The sequence below is a fragment of the Labeo rohita genome, chromosome 24 (assembly GCF_022985175.1).
Source record: "Labeo rohita strain BAU-BD-2019 chromosome 24, IGBB_LRoh.1.0, whole genome shotgun sequence".
In the NCBI taxonomy this organism is placed as follows: domain Eukaryota; kingdom Metazoa; phylum Chordata; class Actinopteri; order Cypriniformes; family Cyprinidae; genus Labeo; species Labeo rohita.
The window spans coordinates 12,474,827-12,499,298 of NC_066892.1; the positions used below are offsets into that span (position 1 = coordinate 12,474,827).

General features: G+C 43.4%; 1 protein-coding gene across 4 annotated transcripts in view; it reads left to right on the forward strand.

Annotated features, from left to right (window-relative positions):
- zfhx4 (zinc finger homeobox 4) overlaps positions 1 to 24,472 on the forward strand; it is a 76,274-nt gene that overhangs the window by 13,842 nt on the left and 37,960 nt on the right. For all 4 annotated transcript variants that reach the window (XM_051097952.1, XM_051097951.1, XM_051097954.1 and 1 more), the window contains exons 2-4: positions 4,402 to 7,004; positions 7,968 to 8,470; positions 23,019 to 23,250. In XM_051097952.1, the coding sequence (XP_050953909.1) occupies positions 4,448 to 7,004; positions 7,968 to 8,470; positions 23,019 to 23,250 (3,292 nt within the window). In that variant the 5' untranslated portion in view covers positions 4,402 to 4,447. The remainder of the gene's footprint in view (positions 1 to 4,401; positions 7,005 to 7,967; positions 8,471 to 23,018; positions 23,251 to 24,472) is intronic.

Below are 24,472 nucleotides of genomic sequence, written 5' to 3' on the forward strand. Positions count from 1 at the left end.
TCACACATTCTTTTTACGCTCCTTTTCATTAATCCGGGGTGTGCAGGCATTTTCTCTCCGTGTCGGGACGGTAGGGGAGGGTAATGGAAGAGCCTCGGAACGATCCGCAGGAAGCTTAAAGCCGGTTAATGCAGTATAATAGTCTGGACATAGACTGGCCTTTGTTTGTGCGGTTCATTTCGAATCAGGCGTAATTAACTCCAGAGTGTTTCCAGATTGCCAGCGAGGAGAAATTGCAGCCTTCTCTGCTTTGAATTGAGAAAAGACATTAGCTATGTAGATTATGTTTCCCTTTGATACCGGCCTCTCCTGTTAAAAGTTTTCGAATGAGAGAGAGAGTCGTATAAACCCAGGCGCTCTTTTTTTCCCCTCATTTAAAGCGGCTTTTTGAAACTATTTTGGATGTGAAACTCACGTCACGCGATACGTTTCTTTAGTTTTTCGTATTGGAAGATTTAAAAACGTAAAGTTTTTTCCTACTTTTCAACTTGTTTTGCGCTTCAGACTCTTTTGTTAAACGCCAGCCACAGAAAGGTAATTTGTACAACAGCTAAATAGACGTCTTTTTGCTGATGTGGATTTGCCACACCCGACAGTAATGATATGTTGCGTATTGAAAATGAGGCCCTTAAATGTGGTTATGGCACAGGGGAGATATCCTGCTTCTACTGTTACACCTCTGGGCATCGACGGGGTCGGGAAAAGCCTTTGTGAAAAAAGGGTCATGCAAAACCGCTTTTTCTCCCCCCACTCCTTTTCTCTCTCCCCCCTTTTTTTTTGGACTTAAACAAGAAAGAATTAAGCCTCCCGGTGTCCTTGGAGGCCGGAGAAGCTCTTGATGTTTGGATAATACCACTTTGATGGATTTTTCATCAGTTCTTTCTGCATGGCAACAAATAAACAAGTATAATTAGACTTGTGAAGGCCCATTCATGCCTTTGTTAGGATTAGATATATGTGCAGTTTGCATGCTGTGACTCTCCTTTGTCTTTCCCTAACTCACTATGACATTTTGATAGAGGATTTGGTGTTGAGAAAAGCCCCAGCAGAGGCTGGGGTGACCTTTCCTAAATCGGATATAATTCCGAGGCGTTTTACCTATTTTTCCTGTTTTTTCTTTTGCGCTCGGATTGCAGTTCCACTTCAGTAACGCGTGACACATGCGTGCACGCTAACGTTTAACGTTTGTCTATGTCTTGCAAAAAAAAAAAAGGACGACCTGAAAAACTATTTAGGGAAGAAAGGGTGAGTGAAATCCTTTTTCTTAAGGGGGGCGGGTGGGTTGGATCAGGGGGAGTCTTAGCACTCGGGTAAACCTAGCATTCCTACTCCATTATTCCCGTCTCTTGATCAGATCACATTCTTTTTAATCACTTCACAGGCAGCGTCTCCACAGAGAACCGAGAGAGAAGCCGAGACAGTCTTAATTAAAAAACAGAGGTAGAAACACTGTTTGCCATCTTTTTCTTCTAATGGGAACGGGAGCCATTTCCATGCAATGAGATCTGTCCTCATTGTTTTGAGAGAGCGTTCTTTCAGTTCCAAGAAAAAGAGCTTAGTGTTTGTTTTTTTTTCTTTTTGTAGCCTTTGCTTTTTAGACCGAATAGAAGGAGGGGAAAGTAAGACAAGAGAGAAAAGCTGTTTCACAGTTAAGTTACAACACGTTGCAGGAATTGTAGAACGGGGTATAGAAAAAGGTGTTAACGGAGGAAAAATGCAGTCAAAAAGAACATAGAGCCCCTTTTAATAGCAAAGCATGTACTTAAGACTAGTTTCCGTCTTTTGGGTGGAAAAGAGAGTGTGTTAACAATTGAGATTGTCTTTTCTGTAGTTGGTTTGAAGATGTGATTCTTTTAAAGTTGTTCTTGTCAGGCGCTTGAGGATGTCTGGATAATATACAGTGACTTGCTGTAGCAAACAGTGATTTTTATATTTATTTTTGTGAGAAGAAATTGATGGGCACACTTAAGTTACCCGGCTGATTGTCAATGAAACGTCTTCTGATGCGAAATATCAATATGAAAGCTAGAGGTGCTCTCAGCATCCCCGGATACTTGCCTCGCATCAAAACAAGCGTAGCTCTGAGCTGTTTAGCTCTTTTGTGCCGTGCTTTATAATTCATAGCCATGTAATGATTCACATGCATAGCCAAAAATGTAGAGACACAGGCAAATCCAGAGGAGGCATCTCTCTCAGCACTTCAAGTGTCAAGAAATGCATAATTCATCTCAAACTGCGCGTTTTATGTCCGGACCCGCATTAACTGATGTTGTGTGTTACGGATCCGAAGGAAAGCAACAAACGCACGGCTGCGCACAAAATCTCTGCATAAATTCTATTTTTCTGCTACCTGAAAGAAAGAAAAAAGAGAATGAGGAAGCCGGTTGTATAATTACAGCTTCCATATTGTATTTGATACCTTTTAAAGGTGGAATTCAAACAGAAACAAATCACAGGCAGCCGCTGACAAGGTAGACACATGAGGGAGAGTGTGTGTTTTGTGAAGGTTGCTTGTTTTATGATGTGCAGTGGGTTTTGTGTTAACGTCGCTGGAATGTTGTGTGCGGCTCACACACTCACCCAGCGCCCACAGGCCCTGGAGGCACAGCTGCTGGCTCTGTGATCTTACACCGGGAGATGCAGAAATTATCACAGGAGAACACTGTAATCTAGCCCTCGCTTCGCTGCCAAACGTGTGTTTTTGGAGACGTGCATTCCTCTCGGCTTGCATAAATGACCCCCCGCCCCACTCCGCCACTGCACACATACACAGACACACCTTTTTCTTTTCTTGTGTGAAGCTAATTCTAATAGGTGCTAATTTTGCACTAATTGCTGCGCAGTTTTGCTCTCAGGGCATTTGGGAGCAATCTCAGGTCTTTATTTTCACAGCAGTGCATTGTGCAGATCAGCCCCACCTTTTGTTTATTATACAATTTAATTTTCATTTCACTAATGTGATAGCTTATCTGCATTTTCTAGCAGAAGTATCCTTATTCTTTATTTCCATGCATTTCTTCATGTTGAGATTGTAATGTATAATTTCTCTGCATAATATTCATGTGATATGACAAACGTATTAAGCCATTGAATCCTTTGTATCAAAAAAAAAGTTATTTGCACATTGGTAGGTGGAGAGGGCATTGCTGTAATTGTTGTTTAATTTTGCATCATCTTTAACCTCATTTCCATTTGGGGAAAAAAAAAGCGTTTTTCCAAATTGCATTGTGTTCAATAAGCTATTATCAGATTTCCTATATTCTTGAGAATAATTAGAAAATAAAGCCTGGCACGGCAGACAGGGCTGCCGTTTTAAAATTCTAGGTCTGTCTTGAGAGTATTTCATTTTAATTGAAAGCACAGCAGTTGCAAGCCCGTCATTGTTGGCCTTCACTACAAATCTCTACCTCTTCTGCGCACACTGATATCACCCTGAAAATTTGGAGCAGCTGGGTTTCTCTTTGCTCTCCGGGCCTCATTCGCCTAGCCTGGGCATGGTAGGCACATACGCTTTGGATCCAACTCTTTTTCAGCGTCCAAGCTTAGTCCCAGTCTTTGAATCTGCATTGCCAGCCTTGAGAATAAATTGTCTGTGCTCCCCAAAAAAAAAAAATGATTGAAAGGTTTTCATCAGCAAGGTGCGCGTATGATTTGTGAAAGCCAGGAGAGACCCTGATTGAGGCAGTGACGGTTGGGAGATGGGCAGCCATCCAGGATAGATAACATCGCGATGGTATTTCAAATGGTGTGCTTTATGTGCTTGGGTTTTTGTGAGCTGCCAAGGATGAAAAATGAAAAACAAAAAAAGTGAAAAGAAATTGCGAGATGGCCCTCCCGGGGTGACTGGACTGGGTGTGCTAAATATTAATTTGAGTTTGAGGTGATTGTCGGAGAGGCCAAAGCGTGGGTTAGAATTTGGATGGCTGCTTAATCAGGGCTTGTTAGATACCTGCTGGGGGATCTCTCGGAGGGAAGATTTGGAGTAAGCTGATTTACTGAGTAACATAGGAACCAAAGAGATACCGCCTCTCTCTGGCAAAGTGGTCATGATTTGAATGTGATGGTCCATCCCCCTTTTCTTTGCTTTTTGTAATTATGTTACAATGATAAAGGGGCTCAGAGAAACTTTAGTGCGGGAGCGGTCTGATTTTATTGAAAAAGTCTCATGCTTAAACCTTGACTAACATTTGAAACTCTTGTTAACCTCAATGGAGTGTCTGTCTGTGCATTTAAAAATCAAAAATAGATCTCTGCTGCTGATTTTTGAGCTAATTCACAAGTAATTGCAGGGCAGGAATGCTCTCTATATCATCAAGGACGGCGCACGCTGAAGATCAGGTGTGCCATCATTGTACACGTTCTAATATGTCTTTGCTCTCTTTTGTTTTTTTATTTATGCAGGTCCCTGACAGGCTGGATGAAATGAGATCCCCATGTAGCGATTACCATGGAAACTTGTGATTCCCCTTCTCTCTCAAGGCAGGAAAATGGGCAGCAGATATCAAAGCTACGTGAGACGACACATCTTGATAATGAGGTGCCAGAGAAAGTCCCTGGGATGGAGCCTGACAAGGAAAACAGCCCTGCGGATGACAACCTGAGGACGGAGGAGAGCCGTCGAGAGATTGCGTCGGGATTGAGCGCGGAGAATGCGATAGGTGCGGCCACTAAAGAGATCCCCTGCAACGAATGTGCCACTTCCTTCTCGAGTTTACAAAAATACATGGAGCACCACTGCCCGAACGCTCGCCTTCCTCTTCTGAAGGACGAGAACGAGAGCGAGGTCAGCGACCTCGAGGACAGCGATGTAGAGAACCTGACAGGAGAGATCGTTTACCAGCCAGATGGCTCAGCTTTTATTCTTGAGGACTCCAAAGAAGGTGGCCCGAATGCCCAGTCAGGGGTCAAAAGCCTCTTCTCCCCAGCACTGTTTTCAAACTCCCAAACTGCTGCCGGGGACAAGACTGAGCAGTCGGCCACAGCCCCCATGTCCTTTTATCCACAAGTGATCAATACCTTTCACATCGCTTCATCCCTCGGGAAACCATTTACGGCCGATCAGGCTTTCCCAAATACCTCAGCATTAGCAGGAGATGGTCCTGTGTTGCACAGTTTCCGTGTCTACGATCTCCGACACAAGAGTGATAAAGACTATCTTACCATTGATGGCGCAGCCAAAAACTCCTGTGTGTCCAAAGATGTTCCAAACAATGTGGACTTGTCTAAATTTGATGGTTGCATTAGTGATGGGAAAAGGAAACCTATTCTGATGTGTTTCTTGTGCAAGTTGTCTTTTGGTTATAGTAGGTCATTTGTAACCCATGCTGTGCATGATCATCGGATGACCCTCAATGAGCAGGAGCAGAAGCTCCTTAGTAATAAATATGTCTCTGCCATCATACAGGGCATTGGTAAAGACAAAGAACCTCTTATAAGCTTTCTGGAACCAAAAAAAAACAATTCTGTGTTACCACACTTTTCTACTGCAAACTTCATGGGCCCTGATCCAGGCATTCGCAGCCTGTGGAACACCTTTCACATGGAGAACGGTGACTCCCTGCAGGCTGGTTTCGCCTTCCTGAAAGGAAGTGCCAGTTTGGCATCTTCCGCAGACCAGTCGCCCAGGAGTGCCCAGATGCCAAAGGCTGAACTGAACCTCGGGGTTGCGGCCACCTCGGCGCTCAAGTCCCCCGTCGCTGGCTCCGTGTCTCTCCAGCGCTCGTCGCCAGGGGCTGGGTGCAGGGATCAGGAGAGCAACTGTGAACGGCAGAAGGACGTTAGCACTTTGCATGCGAATGGTGAGCTCCCCATCAAAAGCGAGCCCAGAGACGCAGCCGACGCCGAAGAGGACGAAGACATGTATTTGAACGAGCTCGACGACGATGGTGTTTGTGAACTTGGGGATAGTACCAGTAGCAAAGATTTCCCTCTCTTAAACCAAAGCATTTCTCCTTTATCGTCCAGTGTGCTAAAATTTACTGAAAGGGGTACTACTTCCTCTGTGACTGTTGCCAATGACCTAGAGAAGACAAAGCAAGCTGTTGCCAGCTTGGACTACAGCAATGACTCTACGAGCGGAGGCAGCAAAGACGGCTGCGACTCCAACGGCGGCAGGGACGGCAGTCCGCCATCCCTTCCTCTTGACATGATACGACGGGACGACGAAAGCCCAGGCCCACTGCACCAGCATGCTGCCACGCCCAGCACCCCTGGCACCCCTGGCCCGGGAGAGGGCTCTCCTGGAAGCGGCATCGAATGCCCCAAGTGCGACACTGTCTTAGGTTCCTCGCGTTCGCTCGGTGGTCACATGACCATGATGCACTCGCGGAACTCCTGCAAGACGCTGAAATGCCCCAAATGCAATTGGCACTACAAGTACCAGCAGACCCTGGATGCTCACATGAAGGAGAAGCACCCAGAGTCTGGAGGCTCTTGTGTTTATTGCCGCACGGGCCAGCCTCACCCTCGACTTGCCCGGGGCGAGAGCTACACGTGCGGCTACAAACCTTTCCGCTGCGAGGTGTGCAACTACTCCACAACCACCAAAGGCAACCTTAGCATACACATGCAGTCGGACAAGCACCTCAACAACGTGCAGACGCTGCAGAACGGAGGAACGGAAGCCATCTACAACCACGCTGCTCCTGTGTCCAACCCCAGCCTGAGCGGGTGCGGCACGCCCTCGCCCTCCAAGCCCAAACAGAAACCCACGTGGCGGTGCGAGGTCTGCGACTACGAGACCAACGTGGCTCGCAATTTGCGCATCCACATGACAAGCGAGAAACACATGCACAACATGATGCTTCTTCAGCAGAACATGAAGCAGATCCAGCACAACTTGCATCTGGGTTTGGCGCCGGCCGAGGCGGAGCTCTACCAGTACTACCTGGCCCAGAACATCGGGCTCACCAGTATGAAACTAGAGAACCCTTCAGACCCACAGATGATGATCAACCCCTTCCAGCTTGACCCTAGCACTGCCGCAGCTCTGGCTCCTGGTCACGGTGAGTAGTTTTCCCTTGGATATGCTTGTCAGTCACTTCCTTTTGTTCTCTGTCTCCTTCACTGACTCTGGTCTTATTACTCCTGTCATTATTGTATCCTGCCTGTGATTTGAGCTGCTATGTGAGAAAAGTTTAGTCCTTTGCTCCACCAAGAGAAACCTCATCTTAACATGGACTGTAGTGAGCAGATTGCCTACACACAACATGCAGCAGCAGTTTTACTCTTTCACTTTGTCAATCAAGACCTGAAAGCTGATACCCTTGTGCATTAATCTCATGGATCTGTACCTCCATACATAGTACAGACTGACACATTAGCCTGTCAAGAAATATAGTTTCCACAAAAAACATTGTCTTTCATCTAGCAACTCAGAAACTCTCGTCTAACAAAATGCTATATTTGTACCTTGTCTTGATCTTGTGTAATTATTAAATTCAAAGCTTTTTTTCCAGGGGGCTGAGGGTATGAAAAATGATCTAGTTTGCTTCTAAAAGTGCACAGATCAAAGGACTAAATTACAATTAGATGTAAGATGATCTGTTTTTTTTATCATATTAATTTTTAGGACTACTGTTGAAGCAGGCTGGTTTTATATTGATCAGTTTTGCGTCTTTAAAGAGAAAAAACGTGCCTGAGTACAAACTCAGGAATGCCTGGTAGGAGTAATTAAAGCTATCTGATGAGGGAGTTTAGAACTTGAAAGGGATGATTGTAATTGATCCTGATTCAATCCTATTATAGCTTTTTATAGTTAAGGCTTTATAAAAGCCATACTCCTTACTGGGGCTTTATTTTATCAAATCCTTTTGTATGGGTGCCCTACACTGGTCTCTCAGCTCTTTTTAAATTTCATTTATTAAAAAAAAAAACCTTTTCTCTTTTTCTCCTCCCTGTGCTTGCGCCCCACCTCTTCCCCCCCCTTCTCTCTCTCCATGTCTTTCCCTCTCTCTCTCTCCCTGCAGTAAATAATGAGCTGCCTGCGGAGCTGCGTCTTGCGAGTGGTCAGCTAATGGGTGATGACCTGTCCGTCCTCTCTGCTGGGGAGCTGTCACCTTGCATCAACGACCCGCTGCTGAAGCTCTTCCAGTGCGCGGTGTGCAACAAATTCAGCTCTGACAGCCTGGAGGCCCTCAGCGGGCACGTGGCAGCGGAGCGATCGCTTCCGGAAGAGGAGTGGAGGGCCGTGATGGGAGACGTCTACCAATGCAAGCTGTGCAACTACAACACACAGCTCAAGGCCAATTTCCAGCTCCACTGCAAGACCGACAAGCACATGCAGAAGTATCAGCTGGTGGCACACATCAAGGAAGGTGGCAAAGCCAACCAGTGGCGTCTCAAGTGCATTGCCATCGGCAACCCTGTGCACCTGAAGTGTAACGCCTGCGACTACTACAGCAACAGTGTGGAGAAGCTGAGACTGCATGCGACCAACCAGAGGCACGAAGCGGCGCTGAAGGTCTACAAGGTCAGTTGTGCTTTACTTTGTGTTGAACTGTGTCATGACCCACTGTCCTAGTTTTGTATGTTCTCAGTGTTACATAGGTTAATATTTACTTTGTTTTGTTTAACTTTTTATTGCATTATATGTATTTTATCATTCTATTTAATATAGCCAGGCATAATTCAGTGGCATGGTCAGGAGAACCCAAACAGTGAACATTTTTTTTCTAGAACTTTTTTTTTATGATGTCAGATGTCATTAATCCAGCTGTAAATTTGATTTGGCCTTCCAAGCTCGCCCTTTTCCCAGTTTCCTCTGCTCTCTTTCCTGTAAAGACAGGAATATGCCAGTCAGCCTGTTTACACGATGCCTTTCAGAAATCAAACCTAATTGAATTTATGCCAGCAATATCAATATTTTTAACAGTTGGCCACTGTTATAGCGCTTCACTGAATGAGCAAAGCTGCCCCATCAGCCAGTGTATAACAACAAACATCATGTGAACGGCTGACGAATTTTCGAACGTGTGACCGTGTGTGGTTGTCAGCATACACGCAGGAGAAAGGAAAAACATTTTGATTATTTTTAGATCGCCCTGTGTTGTACTAGGTTTTTCAACACACAAAATTACATTTCACTCTTTCTGATTTGCGGGTCATATTTGACTGTTTTGCCCAAGGCCTAAAGGCAGATAACTGATCCATAGCAGTGGGGGTTGAACAGAGGCCACTGCAGCCTCATCCTGTTCTTAAGTGCATTTGGGTGTTGACTTACTGGACTTGTGTGATTGCCTGAAACAATAATACTAACATCCTGAAATCATAGACCAGCATCACATCCCAGACACATTAGTGGACTCCTCTGGATAAACTGTATTAACTTAATGAGGATCTATTGACCAGCATTAGTCACTTTTGACTTGTGTGTGCTCGTAAGTCGGACTCAGCTGTATATTTAGAAAAGTGAATTTAGCAGCTGACAATGGCTAGACTGCAAACAAAATTGGCAGTCTTGTAATGATAGCAATAATGCGAACAATTCATTACTTTGACCCAATTACACATATAGTCATTCAAAAAGGGCTTTTTAAGAGGAAAACACAACCACCGTCACTTTCACACCGAGAACCTCCTGCTCAAGAAGGCCTTCTGAGAAAATAGATGTTCCGTTTCTGCTCCTTTTTTTTTAAGAAACGGGACTTTGAGCTGCTCCGTGTTATTAATGTATTCAGACAGTGTTAGAAATACAGAGCAAGTAACTAAACAACAAAGAGTAAATCCTCCAATGGGTGAAGTCAGCATGAGGCAAATAAAGGGCTGAAAGAATCGCATGTGGTATTTGGAGGCCTGGCATTAAAGACGCAGTCCATGGGAATGTTTTGAAATCCTTAGCAGTTTAGAAAGGGGTGGGGGGGTCAGGGGGCTTGGCTAATTCTCTAAGCAAATAAAAAGGCTCCATGGCAACAGAGAGCATTTCGGATCACATCGAAAGACAAATAGATTGGAGATTAGAGGAAGAGAAAGGCCTAGCTTAGCTATGATCTTAGTAAGTCTCGCAGTAGATTTGTTTCTTCACGTGCACGTGCGGTTGGGTCACTGCCTGATTATTGACATGATTGTTTGCGTTCATCCTGAAATGTTTAATTAGAGTTTACTTGAATTTTTAGCGACTAGAATCTTTTACATTTACACTTTCTGTTTTAGAACAGCAGGTGGCTATGTAGAGCATGTGGAATTAAAATAGTGAGTGATCTACTCAAATAGAGAGACGTATAAGCTAATGAAATCTGTTTGTATGGTTTTAATTAGAAGTACATTTTGAGGTAAAAACAAACCCAAAAAACATTAGCGCTCAAATGGACGCCCACCCGTTTGAGTTTTATTGGCTCACACTTTAAGAAGTGTCAGGACAGGTGATGGGGCTGAATTTTGATGGAGAGAGAAGGGTGTCCATTTGACACAGAGGGGGTGAGGGGGTTCGCTCTGGCTCTCTCATCTCCTCACGCCCCCACCTTTACCCGGGGAGAGGGAAATCTGTTCTACAGATGCGGCTTCTAATGCTTTTGGCAGGAACCGGGCCGTTTCACTCATGTATATTTGGTAGTAAATGTTGGGAAAAAAAAAAGAAAAGGGGGTTTCTTTATTTGACCAGAAAAACACCTCGTCTTTTATGTTCAAAGGTGAAAGGGTAGCGCGCTAAAGAACAAAGTATTGATGACCTTTCCATATGAGCCCCGGAACACAAGTGTCTTTATAGCCCACAATGATTGAGGATACAAACAAAAAGCATATTCAGTATTTTTATTGCAGCTTTGTACCTACGACTTTTTGAGGACGGGAGTTCAAATTTTCCAGACATTAAAAAAGACTTAAATTACATTAGCAGTGCAATGTTTCTTTTTTGTGCAAGACTAGGTGCTTTTAAAGCTCCCAAGCCCACACCTAAAACAGCCTTGGATTTTCTTCACTGTTATGAAGTAATTCGGCTGTTAAAATAAATACAATGCACATTCTTGACCTCTTAGCGTTTGGCGTTGGCTTACGGTAATGATATATTGTCGTTATACAATTATCGTTAATAACCACTCAAATAAACGCAGATGTAGTCGAGTGTAAATCTGTCAAGGCCATTCAAAGGCGGCGTAACGCTTGATTAGGAAACGGTGAGAAATGTGCGTTGCTCCAAAGAGCCGATTTGCGCTGGGCACTCGGGTCATTTGAAGCCAAGAATGTTCATGGTCAGTGTGTTGGAAGCGAAGGGAAAGCCAGATACCGACCCGCACCTGTTCACCAGGTGGTCCTCGCCATGCTCGTCTTGTCTCCCTTCCCCTCTGTTTGTCTGTTCCCTTCTCTCTCTGTACTTCCTCCCTCCGGAGGCTTGTGTGCAGCACATAAGGATGTCCAGCGTGTATCCCCCAGTTGCGCGTCAGGAGCTATGAACTGCTTAATTACAGCAGCCACCCCCATCCCAGAGCATCCGTCATCAGTCAAGCAGAATTTTCTGTCTGTCTGGAGTCCGAGGCTCCATTTCCATATTTGTATTTTCCTCCTCCTCCTCCTCCTTGTCTCCTTTCTCCCCGTTTTGAGCCACAGGGGCCGTGGCACACATAATGCGCCTCTCTCTGGCTGAGGCAGGCGAGGAGATGGAGCCGCAGCGACTGGCTTTCCGTGGCCTTGTCCCCAGGGAGAGGCAGATAGCCCATCTCATTATCCATGATACGGATGGCAACACCATTGGTCGGGGCAGGGAAATGAGAGGGGAAATTAAAAGAGGGGAGCAGAGAAAAGAGGGAGGAGGAGAGAATGCGTAAGTGAGGAGACTGGAATTTTAGTTTTATCAAAAGACTCTTCCCATCCCCTTTTTGCTTTATATTCTCATCCAGAAGGTCAGTATTTCCTCCTCATTTCCCCCTTTTTTCTCCCTCCTTCTGTCTAAACCAAGATGGCTGCCAGTTGATGGGCACATTATATTACAGCACATTCATTACTGAAGGTCAGCCTCACTCCTTCTCATTTGAAAATCAAATGCCCCATATATATGCAGCTCAAATTATTGTCTGTCATTTCCCCCGATCTGATGGTAAAATGGACAGGAGATTGAGTTGAGGGTATTTGCATAAAAAGCCATTGTGCTATAGAAGAACGAGGAGGATCTGTTTTGCATGCGCCTTCATATAGCATCATCATCATCATCATTGGTGTTGTCCCTTAGCACACATTGTATTTTATTTTGGGGCTTTTTTCCACATTTTATTAATAAATACAGGCTGGATTCAGACTGGTGAGCACCATAAATTTAAATTCTGACATTTACTCATTTTCATGTCATTTCAAACCTGTATGACTGAATTTCTTCTGCTGAACATTGAGGGGGAAAAGAAAAAATATATATTTTGAAGGATATGTCAACTAGGGCTGTCACTAACGGTTATTTTGGCAATGGAGTAATCTGTCGATTATTCTGACGATTAATCGAGTAATCTGATTTTTTTTTTTTTTTTTTTTTTAGTAGTAGTAATAAAAATAGACCTAAGTGAACAATAGCCTTTAAAATGACTTAAAATACATATTTAATAGCGATGAGCCAATAATAGATTGTTCAAATAAAGTATCAAAAGCATGTAATCATATAGTTTTATTGAACAAAACTGTTAAAATACATATATTATAAACAATACAGCTAATGTGCATTATGCATTATAACCAATGATATAATCCGTGTTTAATGTTGACTCAACAACATTTAATTCAAATGTCCACTTTAATATTTAGCCATTTCTTTATGATAGAAACGCTACAGCCACTGTAATTTCTTGAATATGTGAACATCGAAATGTGTAAAGTCAGAGTGAGGGTTTAAACTTTTATTGTGAAATCGCGATGAACAGTTAGCATATTGAGAAAGATATTGATGTGTTCTCCTGTGTTTGTGTAGGTTTATAAATTATTTACCTCCACACATGTAAATGATAACAGTTTGTAGAGCAGTATTTGCTGTGAGCGGTGCCACTCTGAGATGCATTTAAAAATAAAAGCACATATATAAAACCTGCATCACATATATTTATTTAATTGAACTGTAGCGTTTGTGAATTCTTAATAGCATTATGCTTTATGATTTTTAAATGGGTTTAATATGTGGAATGCAGCACTTCTGATATTTTGTCAATTACTTGACACAGGCAAAATGCAATCAAGCAATCAATCAATGCGGTTGAGTAAAAACGACACATTTTTGGGTGAACTATAACTTAAGTGTTTCAAAATATGTCAGTTTTGATATATTTGGTTTGTTTACCAGTATTTTTTGCATCTATACTGATATAATCTGCAAAATTAACAACAATGTCCCCTAGAAAGCATTCCAACCTTAAAAGGAAAAGAAAAGTGGACGTTGCCCGGTCTCATCTGTTTGTCAATAAGAGCCAGCCCGCCACAGCACCCGAGGACTTTGCGCAGGTCCAAACGGCCTTACGCGAGCCCTCGCTTCCCTTTCCAAACGCAAACAAAACCACAGGCTCACAAATGCGTCCGTTTATCCACTTACTCTCTGCAGGCATAAAAGTATGTCAGCACTCTCTCAGCCTCCCGCTCTGACCCGACAGCGAGGCCAGATTATTCAGACGCTCTCGTCTTTCACCTGCACGCGGATTACAATGGGAATCTTTCAGGGGAGGGCGCGAGGGGGAGGGGGTATAATTAAAGCATACAGACAGACGAGTGTGGGTGCAAACACAAAGCCCAGGCTTCAGCTAGGCCCTGCTGTCATTAATCCTCATAGATATTAATAGGTATTTCTCCCATCATGCCCTCCCCGCTCGTAAGCAGATGGTCATCTCCACACCGGCCCCACAGGACTAACGTTTGCTGACGGACAACTTAAAGCGCTGTGGCGCCCCAGACACCCCTCTCGGTTTGGTTCTTTCCTGCTTTGCTGTTTTCTTTTCTTTCCGTCTTGTGAGATGAGTGGGGGGCCGCCATATGAGGATGCTCTGATATTAATAACCAGATGTGATCTTCCTGTTGGCCCTGGGTCAGAGAGGCCGGCCAGGTCAGGCCATTTGTCTCTGTGCAGGCACTGTGAAGGCTATTGAGGCTGACAGGTATGGGAACCATAGCAGGGGAAATAAGACTTACCGAGCCCCGAAGGGGAGCGTGGCACTCCCAGGAACAAAGAGTGGCAGGAGTTTGTCATTTTTACCCCTTTCCTCCTTCTCTTTCTTTTTTTATCTTCCTTCTTTTTTCACTCGCCCCCTCTCCACCCGTCCATTTCTCATGGGATTTGGGCCCAGCTTAACAAAGGATGACTCACAGTTCTCTGATAAGGCCAGCCGTGGAAGGACTTGAATTGCAATAATATGATATTCTTGGTGAAATAGCTGGCTGAAGGTAATTAGCTTTGTTTTAACTCTCCAGACACAGACGGAGAGCAAACATATGACTTTGTCTGGAAAGCATTATTGGACAATAAATGTATGCCTGAACATCACACGTTCCCCCGAGATCTCCCCTGTAACTCAGCGGAGATTTTTCTTCCACCGCTAACCTTTATTTTCCCAGTTATTTTATTTAAGTAGCTACACGCAGGCTGCATGTTTAAAAAAAGAAGAACCATCCCGAAGATTATTAGGTCGGTCAACAATTAACGGCAAAGAGAGAGAGAGGGAGAGAGAGTTTGCAGAAAAGATTGGAATTAAGATCAATATTGACGTGTGTCGTTTAATAAGAGCCACGGCCCAGAACGGATGCTCGAGCGAAGACAGAGCAGCAGTCATGGGTGGCAGTTTTTGCTCACATTAACAGATCTGAATGCAAGAAAGCATTCCTCAAGTAATTGATTTTAAACATTAGGTGCTCACTGAATAGATAAGTAGAGTGTGATATTCGATTACAGAGCAAAGAACTCATTTAACCTCCTGTTCTTTCCTGGCCAGGATTTCCAACACAATACGATTTACCTCCCCTTAGGTTCAGTGGGATTAGACTGCTACTAGTAATCCTTAATGCTTTGAAATAGATCTGATAGAAGTCCCACTCACTTGTTTGGGATTACACCCATGATTTTTTTCCACATTTAGTTAAATTAACCCGTCGAATTATCATTTTTATAATTGTTGAAAGCCTTTCCGTGAGATGGCCTTTTTGTTTAATGCGGTATAGAGTGATTACAGTTTTCCCAGGGTTCGAATGCTCACCTCAGTTTTCCCCTAATATCATGCTTTGCTGAATGCCGCCAAGCCTAATGGTTCACCTAAAGGTGCAGTGGTGTTTGAAAAGAAGCCTGCCTGGTTTTTGTGATTCTCAGAGAACAAAGGCAAACATTTCAGTAATCTTCAAAGTGGCCAGTGGTATGTCGAGTGGACCGTGGAATGCAAGCAATGGCTAAAGCTTTTCAGCGAAAAAACAATGGCTTTCCTTTTATGGGTTGTAACTGCATAAACTGCGGTCGAGGCATTAGCCATATCGGTTGTATCAACTTACAACACCGCAGTTTGAATTGATGTGTTTATGTGCATTAGAAGCACTAGAACATTTCTATTTGTCTGTATGTGTTTAACGTTCTTAATATATCCCTGCCGGCTCTTGATGTGTGGGTTAGTGGGTGGGTAAGGTGTTATTTACTTAGACTCTTTTGATACGGCACAGGTTAAAAGCGTTCACCCCTACAGGCTCGACTCCTGAAGATCTTCCTAGGCAATATGCAAAGCGTTCGGCTAAGAAGTGCTCCCATTGAGGAGTGAGAGCAGCAAAGCAAGAGGCAGGGCTCTTTAAACAAGCTCCTCTCCGTGATCCCTGTGCTCTCTGCCTCCCTCCCTCTTTCCCTCCCTCCTTCCCTCCCTCCTATAATAGGATGCAAATCAGGGACCCTCCTCTATGTTGTTGTGGAAGGGGAGAAGGCAGATGGAACATGAAAGGGTTTAATGTTTAAAAGTATGAATAGGGAAAGCACGCAGCGGTGAGCCGGGGCTCATTCCGCTCTTATCAGATACACGAGGTGGGAGATTGTCTCATCTTTGCTTGGGCTCGTTTTAAAGGAGAGATTTCAGCCCGTAGACCATGCATCATAATTAGTCGGAATGCCACAGTCTCGTACTGTACCGGCTGAGGGTCACACGCATGGATCATCCTTTCCTGTGCTTCCCACCTGAGACTATGAGCTCATAACTCTTTGTTTGCATTAAAAACATATGCTGAGATGTAGGGGGAGGGTTTCAATATGTGAACATTTTCACTTATTTAATTGCACATTGTTTATGTTTTATAATAATATCCAGAATAATTTATTGTTGCTCAATAACTTTCTAAATGTTGTGATAGTACAGTAATGTGTTTGAAGGCAAGCCTTACTATCACTATTAGCTAAGCCACTAACCCTAAACATATGGCAAACTTTACTGTGTTTTCAAATAACTCAATTCACCAGCATTATTAAATAATAATTATTGCCTTACCCACAGACGTATTACTTGCCATGTAAAGTATTTAATTATAGATGTTATCCATTAATTATTAATAGTGCTGTTAAATCGGTCAATCACGATTAATCGCATTTAAAATAATTTGTATTATATAACTTAGTGCCGTCAAACGATTAATCACGATTAATCGCATCCCAAATAAAACTTTGTTTCCATAATAAATGTATGTGTACTGTGTACATTTATGATGTATGTATAAATACAAACACATGCATGTATATATTTCATAAGAAAATATATTTATATATATTAAATATATTTATATATGAGATAAAATGTAAGAATATAAATCTATAAATCTATATACATGTAAATATTTTCAAAATATATACTGTATGTGTGTGTATGTGTATGTACATAATAAATATACACAGTACACAAAAACAATTTTTTTTTATTTTAATATTAATATTTATGATTAATCATTTGACAGCACCAATATAAATCTAAATGTATATTTCAGAAACATGCGTAATATACATGTATGTGTATACATATAAATATCACAGTACGCACACATATATCATGTAAACACAGACTTTAATTTTGGATGCGATTAATCGCAATTTAATCGATTTGACAATGCTAATTATTAAACAGTGTGTATAGTATTATAATTGCTATTATTATTCTTAGCTGTACATGATGGGTTGCATCTACTTATTAATTTCGAGACTCTAGTGAGACACAAACGTCACTCACAATAAAGTTATGTGACTTACTTGATGGAAAGAGTTTGTCTAGTAATTTGCAAACATGGTTTTGACTCGGCTAATTGAGAAGCCTGATTTTAGACTCACCACTATGCTCAGTTGCAGAAAACCTATTTTTTTGTGGTAGTGTGGCATGAAGATGATGGTGGAGCCTCTGGTCTTTTTCACCTTCTGATGGAGACAGGCAAAGCTTTTAAGGGTAATGGTAAGGTCAGTGGATTTAATGGGAGAGAAGTGTCCAGGCGACAGATTTTAAATCACCATAATATAAATACACCTCCATTTTCATAGGGAGTTTGCTTTCTTTTAAGGCAATTTGAGGAGCAGACGAACACTCGTGCCTGTCTTAGCGGTGGGAAGGATTAGAGGAGTGAAGATTAAGGACTAGTTCTTAATCTTCCATATCAACTGCAGAGGTGAGAGGTGATATGCAAATGGAATTTTCCAACGCTCCTGCTTCATATTTAAGTCCAGTGATTGTATTATATAGACAAGAGGTTCAATTGTCTGGCTACCAATCAGCAACAACAGGATGTCATCACCAGAGGCTCTGGATTTGTTCCAAAACCTACCTAGACAGCATTCCTGGACATTAGAGAAATATGAGCATTTTGACATTTAAGGTGCCAGTTAACACATTGTTTTTCTACATTAGGACCTCTGTTTGACCTCCGACAGAGTCCGAAAATCCAGTGAAAAAGTGGGAAGAGCATGCGATTTAGGAACCCATGAACCCTGTAGTGTCTTAAAGTTTTTCGTTCATTTCCTTCTGTCAAAGGAACATTATTGCAGGCCTAATGATATATGCCAGATCAACAACATTAGCACCACATGGAAATATTTCTCTCCACGCGTCCTTCTTCATCTGTTTACCGTTCGGCGAGAAACGTACGAAGCCGTGGCATGATTGGTTCCCAAAACCCTGTTCGCTGTTTGCTTTAATAGAGAGTCGACAGGAATTGGCGCACACAGCGATCAATGAAATATTACGTCGCGGATCAATCCACATATTAAAATGCTGGTAAAACACACGCACTCAGACTTTGACATGATTAATACGAATGTAAATGTACATGAGAAGAAAAACAATATTTCTAAAGAAACACACAGAAGTTCTTTTAAGACTTTCCGCAGACCGGCTGTCAATTGCTAGATTTATGTGTTTTTGGTGGATTTGTGTTTGGACCCCGCTTGGCTGGCCAACATTTACATGAACTGTTCCAAAGTCGTGGCGCAGACTGCGTCGACTTATTAAAGGCCTGATTGCGAACTGCAACATTCACAGTAGCTCCGCAGAACCAGTGTCCTTGGGAAAACGGGGCGTATGTCACCCTGTCCGGTCCGAGCGCATTACGATAAATGAAAGGCTGCGGATGGACGCTACGGCAGTTGTGGGTTCAGTCCTTTTGGAGGGACCCCGGGGTGTGTCCCGCTCTCTTTACTGCGTCTCCACAAGCCACCTCAGACGAGAGTGCTGCTGAAAGACACATTGTGCTAATTCACTTATTTAACTTGGCATCCGTTTGCAAGGATGATTATTATTATTATATGACCTAAGCAGCTAACCATACAGCCATGCGCTGGCGGAATGTCCTAAGCCATAATTACATATGATGAACCAGACGGATTCGGAGGAAAAAATAAATAGGGGAGGTAATTTGGGGCTCTTTGATGCATTCCTTGGGATTTGTTGAGGTAGGGGAGAGGGAAAGTAGAAAAGAGATGGTTTTTCGCTCTTGTTTTGTGCCTGTAGCGGAAAAGACGCTGGCCTTGTGCGCAATCTCTGAATGGAATGTAGGGGGCATACCTCTCGCAGAAGAATTTCGCTCAGGTTGCCAACTCCTGCGGTACCCATGATATAACATTACATTTATGTCTCCGGGCTCAATAGCGGTTACTGGTAACATGTGTTTGGACGGTGTCAGCATTGATGGAATCGTATACCTGGCCGGCCTCCAAGTAAGCCTGGAATGTGTTTAAAATGCTTTGAGGAACAAAACAAGCTTTTGTTTATTTTCTTCTTTTTGCTCTCGGGGTCCGGAAACCGGTGCCTCTTCGAAAGCATACAAACAAGAAACCCAAAAAATTGCGCTGATAGGATTTATTAAAAAAATGCTGAAGAAATTTCATTTTGTTGAATTTTTTTTTCTCCCCCACTAATGACCTGGAAAAAAACGTTTGAATGGCCTAATTTGTTTTCGTTTAGCAACAACATATTTTTTAACCCTTCATCTTGTCTGAAGGAGTCTTGTCATTGTAGAACAGAGCAAATAAACATCCAGTCTCAAACAGCCCTTATCCATATTCTGAATGCCACTAATGAGTCTGTTTTGTCACTGCAGGCAGTACAAATGAAACCAGTCTCCTACTGCCAACAGCAGACGGGCAGAGGGGAAGGCAACGAGAGGTGTTTTGTAATCATTGAAGTCAGCATAAATAAATAAGTCTCGTCAGGTTAAGGAAAAAACACGCTCCCTGGGAATTGGGGCCTGGTTTGACAGGTGATGGGGAGTCCCTGGTGCTTTGATTTGCATTGTTTTGGCAGCACGGTTACGATGGCGTCTTTGCTTTGGAGTCGCCCAGCCCGTGCCTGATTAGGTCCTGAGAGCCCAGAGAGAGCAAGAGGTGGGTGTTCCTCCTCAGACCCCCCGTGCCAGGCTGGATGTGCTCTTTGGCATGCCGAGGGGCACCCGGGAACGATAAGTTAGCTAAAATGATTGGACCCCATGGGGTTTTCGACTCTTGGTTGTTTGCCAAATGCTAATCTAGAACAATTACCCATCAAAGGCGAGAGCGCGCCGCTGTATTGTCATAGATAGCCTCTTCACCACCCACAACAACAGCACTTGGAGCCGTTTCAGAGATTTTCTTAGCGCTTGACAGAGCCGCCGCGCAATTTATCCTCCAGCTTTCCGCTAAACCGAGTCGAGGTGAGAGAAACCAAAAGTCTTCTGTTTATTTATTTATTTTTTGTAATAAATAGGCCTTCTTTTCTTCGCTAGCAGCATCCTGACTTTTCGTTGGGCAGAATCTGCTACGGGATGCCACAAACATTTTGAACTTTGCAGGTAGTATATAACTGCTTTGTGAGTCTGGCAGTACTAAAAATGGTAAGCTTAAACCTCATAAATCAGAAACCCCAGGCTCAAGTCTCTGAACAGCTTGCACCGGTGCCACAGGGGTCTATAAAAGAAGGAAGAAAAATACTCGATTTCAATATAGGTCTTGAGCAAACAAAGCAGGAATGCTGATAGTGAATAAATTAATATTTTCTAGAGTTACGCACTCTTTCGGCCTTTAAACGTTAGGCATGTCTGCTTGCATTGTATTTTATTAGGACCATAAAAACGGATACTCGGCTGCGATTGTGATTCAGAATAATTTAGGATGTGTGGTCAGCCTCGTTCACATGCAACACAAATCTATTTCATATTAGTATGAAAATATTAGTAATGGACGCTGCTAAAAGGGGCTACAACTCAGGATAAGATGCATATAAATGCAATATGAGGATATGAATGCGACAATAGCTAGCCAATAGCCCTTGAGCAAATGCTTGTTTATTAGCGATAGTTATTCATCCTAATGAGGTTTAGTCATCATGCAGAGAAAACAAATTATATTGCTGTTTTTCCCAGAAACCATCTTAAGTCTAAATGGAACATCGTGTCTTTTGTTTCACTAAGCGTACGACTACCTAAGATGAATTTATGATGCAGAGGTTCAGTAGACATCTGGTTTTGAATGAAAAACTAAATTGATCTCATTTAGTTTTTTTGGCAAAGGTTGAGCCCATTCTCCTCTTCATTTACAGAACGGTTACATGCACCCTTCGAGATCTCTGTGTGTCAATTCAGCCGGGTTCGAGTCTGTTTACAGGGAGGCAGTTCATACAAGTAGCCCTGCGTGTCTTCGAAGGGCTTCCCTTTGGAAAGAAACAAAGATAGCTGTAATTAATGACCCTGAATCTGTGCCAAAAAGGCTTTCCTCTGACAACTTCAACTTAATTAAAGCTTAAGACGTTTCAATGGCCACAGAGAGCCCCTTACGGAGCGCGGCCCTGCAGACTCGTGAGAAAATTCTGCCGAGTTTATGAAAGAAAAGATGTGTGTTACCACTGGTGCCATGACTCTAATCCCTGACAGTCCAAGAATCTGTTTTGTCAAAAGGGTTTTCTATTAGCCGCCTCACACCTGCAGGCACGCCGGTACTTCCTTCGGCCTCGTAGAGGGCCGGTTTTGTGTTTTAGCGGAAGATCAGATAATAGAGGCCTCACTCGGCCTTTTGTTTTTACGCATTGTTCATTAGTCTGGGAGTACTGTAGGCACACTTGATATGCTTGGCTTGCCCGGGGAATGGGGAGGGAGGAGGGACTGTTTGTAGGACTGGGGGCTTTGTATGTGCGTTAGGTGGAGGGGAGGCCTACCACGGCCGTGCATGGTGCACTGCTGCACAATTTTAATGCAAAACTTTAGCCCAAATTAAAGTGCATAATTGTCAGGAAGGCCTGAATGCAGGAGCCCTGCTGTTTGAAACACATTAGAGCTGAATAGAACAATACGCAAAGCTGGACAGTTCGGATTTCGCCTACAAAGCACTGTTTTAAATACTTTCTCTCTCCTTCTGTGTCTAGCCTCCGCTTGGAGTCTCTTGTCAGAATTAACAAGCTTAGGAAGCCCCACCAGCTCAGTGTGTGTGTGTGTGTGTGTGTGCGTGCTTGTCCCTAAAAAGACCAATCCAGTTTGGGTTTTGTTAGAAGCAGAGGGGGAAGGAAGCAGTTCACCTTATTCGTACCAGTTGACCCACTGGAAGCCAGAACGCCAAGAGAAATAAAGCGTTTAGGTGCAGTTTAATAGCTTTAAATAGTGTTGGAATTAGCATGAGAAAATAGCCAGTTTAACACTTTTGTGTATGTGCATAGTAAAGCTGGCTGAACTGAAAATACTTGTTTTTAAAAACAACTGATATATATAGCACATTTTTGAGAAGTTTAGAACTTTTTAAAATGTTCAAATCAGCCTTCAGAACATTAGCAACATGGTGGCAGTAAAACCACTGTGTGATTCACACACATACAGTGGGGCCTGAGTAACAGGGGTCTTTGTGTCAGTGGAGAAGAGAGAGAGAGGCCACGCGGGGGTTTAGCTTCCACTCTCGTCCACTAATGCACCACAGGCCTTCATACGCCTCTCTATACACACACACAAAGCAGCATGTGAATATTTAGACTACATAAACCTGAACTTGTGTGTGTGTGTGTGTGTGTGTTAGTATATGTTTAAACTGTTTCACAGCTCTCCACAGGCCTTTATGAGCAGGATGGAAGCCGAGGTGCCCCTCTCGTTCTGAATGAAGCGGCAGACCTGTGGTAGTTTTATAGCCAGGGCCTGGTAGATTTGTTTTCTTATCTTTATCGCTGCACAGATAGTAAATTACCCCCACCAGATCCCATCTTCTTTCATCCCCTTATCCCTTTCTAAAGTTGCACAGTCCAGACTTAAAGTTAAGCTGGACTTTTTGTCGCGGTAAATTACTCGTATGTCCCGGATTACGCGATGCCAGGCGGAGACGCCTCCCTCCGCACCTCGGCTCGCTCTCCCTCGTCTGTCTTTCCTCATCGGGCAGCCCCTCTAAAGCACTCGGCTTTGACAATCTCTCTTTGTTATCAGTATTTATGTTTGGGACAAAGCTGGAAGGAATGCATTTCATGTCGGGAGATTATTACGGGGGAAAGGAAGTATCTGTTTCATGTAGGTGCTGTCTCAGCCCGTGAAACAAACGACGGCTGTAATTTCATGTGAAGCGTATAGCCCCTAATGACTTTTTCCCCTTCTCTCTTTCTCTCTTTCCATCTGTGCTCGCACCTCCTCCCCTCCCGCAGCACTTGCAAAAACAAGAGAGTGCATGTAACTCGGAGTCCTGCTACTACTACTGCGCGTTGTGCGACTACTCCAGCCGAGCCAAGCTGAACCTGCTGCAGCACCTCCGGTCGGTCAAGCACCAGCAGAGCGAAGGCCTCCGCAAGCTGCAGCTGCACCAGCAGGGCCTTCCTCCCGACGAAGACAACCTCGCCGATATTTTCTTCGTCAAGGACTGCCCTCCGAACGAATCGGGTGAGTGCACCATTTAGCCCACTCCCTCAAACCCAAACCTGGAGCACCTCTTCTCCCGATGTTAAACATGCCAGCTGCCTAATCTCCCTAAAATGAACATGTTGTTCCCATTACGGACCGTCTTTTTATATCAGTACCACACTCGGCCCTGTACGCAGTGACATCTTTAGCAGGCATGCAGAAGGTTATGAAACTCTACCTTGGGAGGATCTCACAGTCAAATTCTTCCCCCTGGAGTGAGCTTTAATTTCCTTTCTCATGACCAAAGCAATTTGGCTTTCATTTAAAAGTTTTTGGAGCTGCCAGAAGCTAATAAGTGTAACAGGACTGTAAAACATTCAGAAAAAAAAGATTAATAGTTTTATTTGAGAGAGAGACCTGTAATTTAAAACATAAGAGCGAGTCAGGGTCCACTGTATAATAATGCCCACGCTAATGCCGCACGACTAAATGAACGAACGCTTAACTTGTTTTTGCTTTGCCTGACCTGGCCGAGGGAAACGACTAACACGTTTTCAATGGCATTCCAAAGCCGAATTAATCTCTGTTCCCCAAAGTGTCCTGTTTATATATGAACTCCAGAACCAGATGGGATTAAACAGAGAACCATATGTGAAACTTCAGCTCCAAAACTACCCATATTGGAAATAAACGAGTGTGTTTTACATTTGGCATTAATTATATCTGGATCAAAGGTGCTTCGGAGTCTGGGTGCACCAAAGGACCAGTTAGATAAATCATTATTTTGCTTTTAGACAGACAACCTACCTCTCGCACACACACACACACACACACCCACAGCCTCACTTCTTTAACTCTAAAAGTCTTACTATCATTGTGCTTGCAGATTGCTGTCAATATCATGCATATTTCTTTACAGCATATTCAAATTCAAAGTTATTCCCAAGTCTCACCTTTCCCTCTCAGTGTTTCCAGCTATAGCTCATGGCTTTTATATTTACCCCAGTCCTTCAGAACGGCGCTAATGTGTATAAACTAACAGACTCATTCAGAATTTATGCTTGCCGTTTAACGACCGTAGTTTTTTTTTCCACTTGTACGAACGTCAGACCGAGCAGACGAGGTGGGCGGACTGCAGACAGAGTGTATTACGGAAAAGATAAACCCGTTGTCGTTGTTTTTCGGTGCTCTAGGCGGACTCTAAAGCAGCTGATGTTTTGATTATACACAACTACGCTTGGTTCGGTTAAAGAGTAACTAG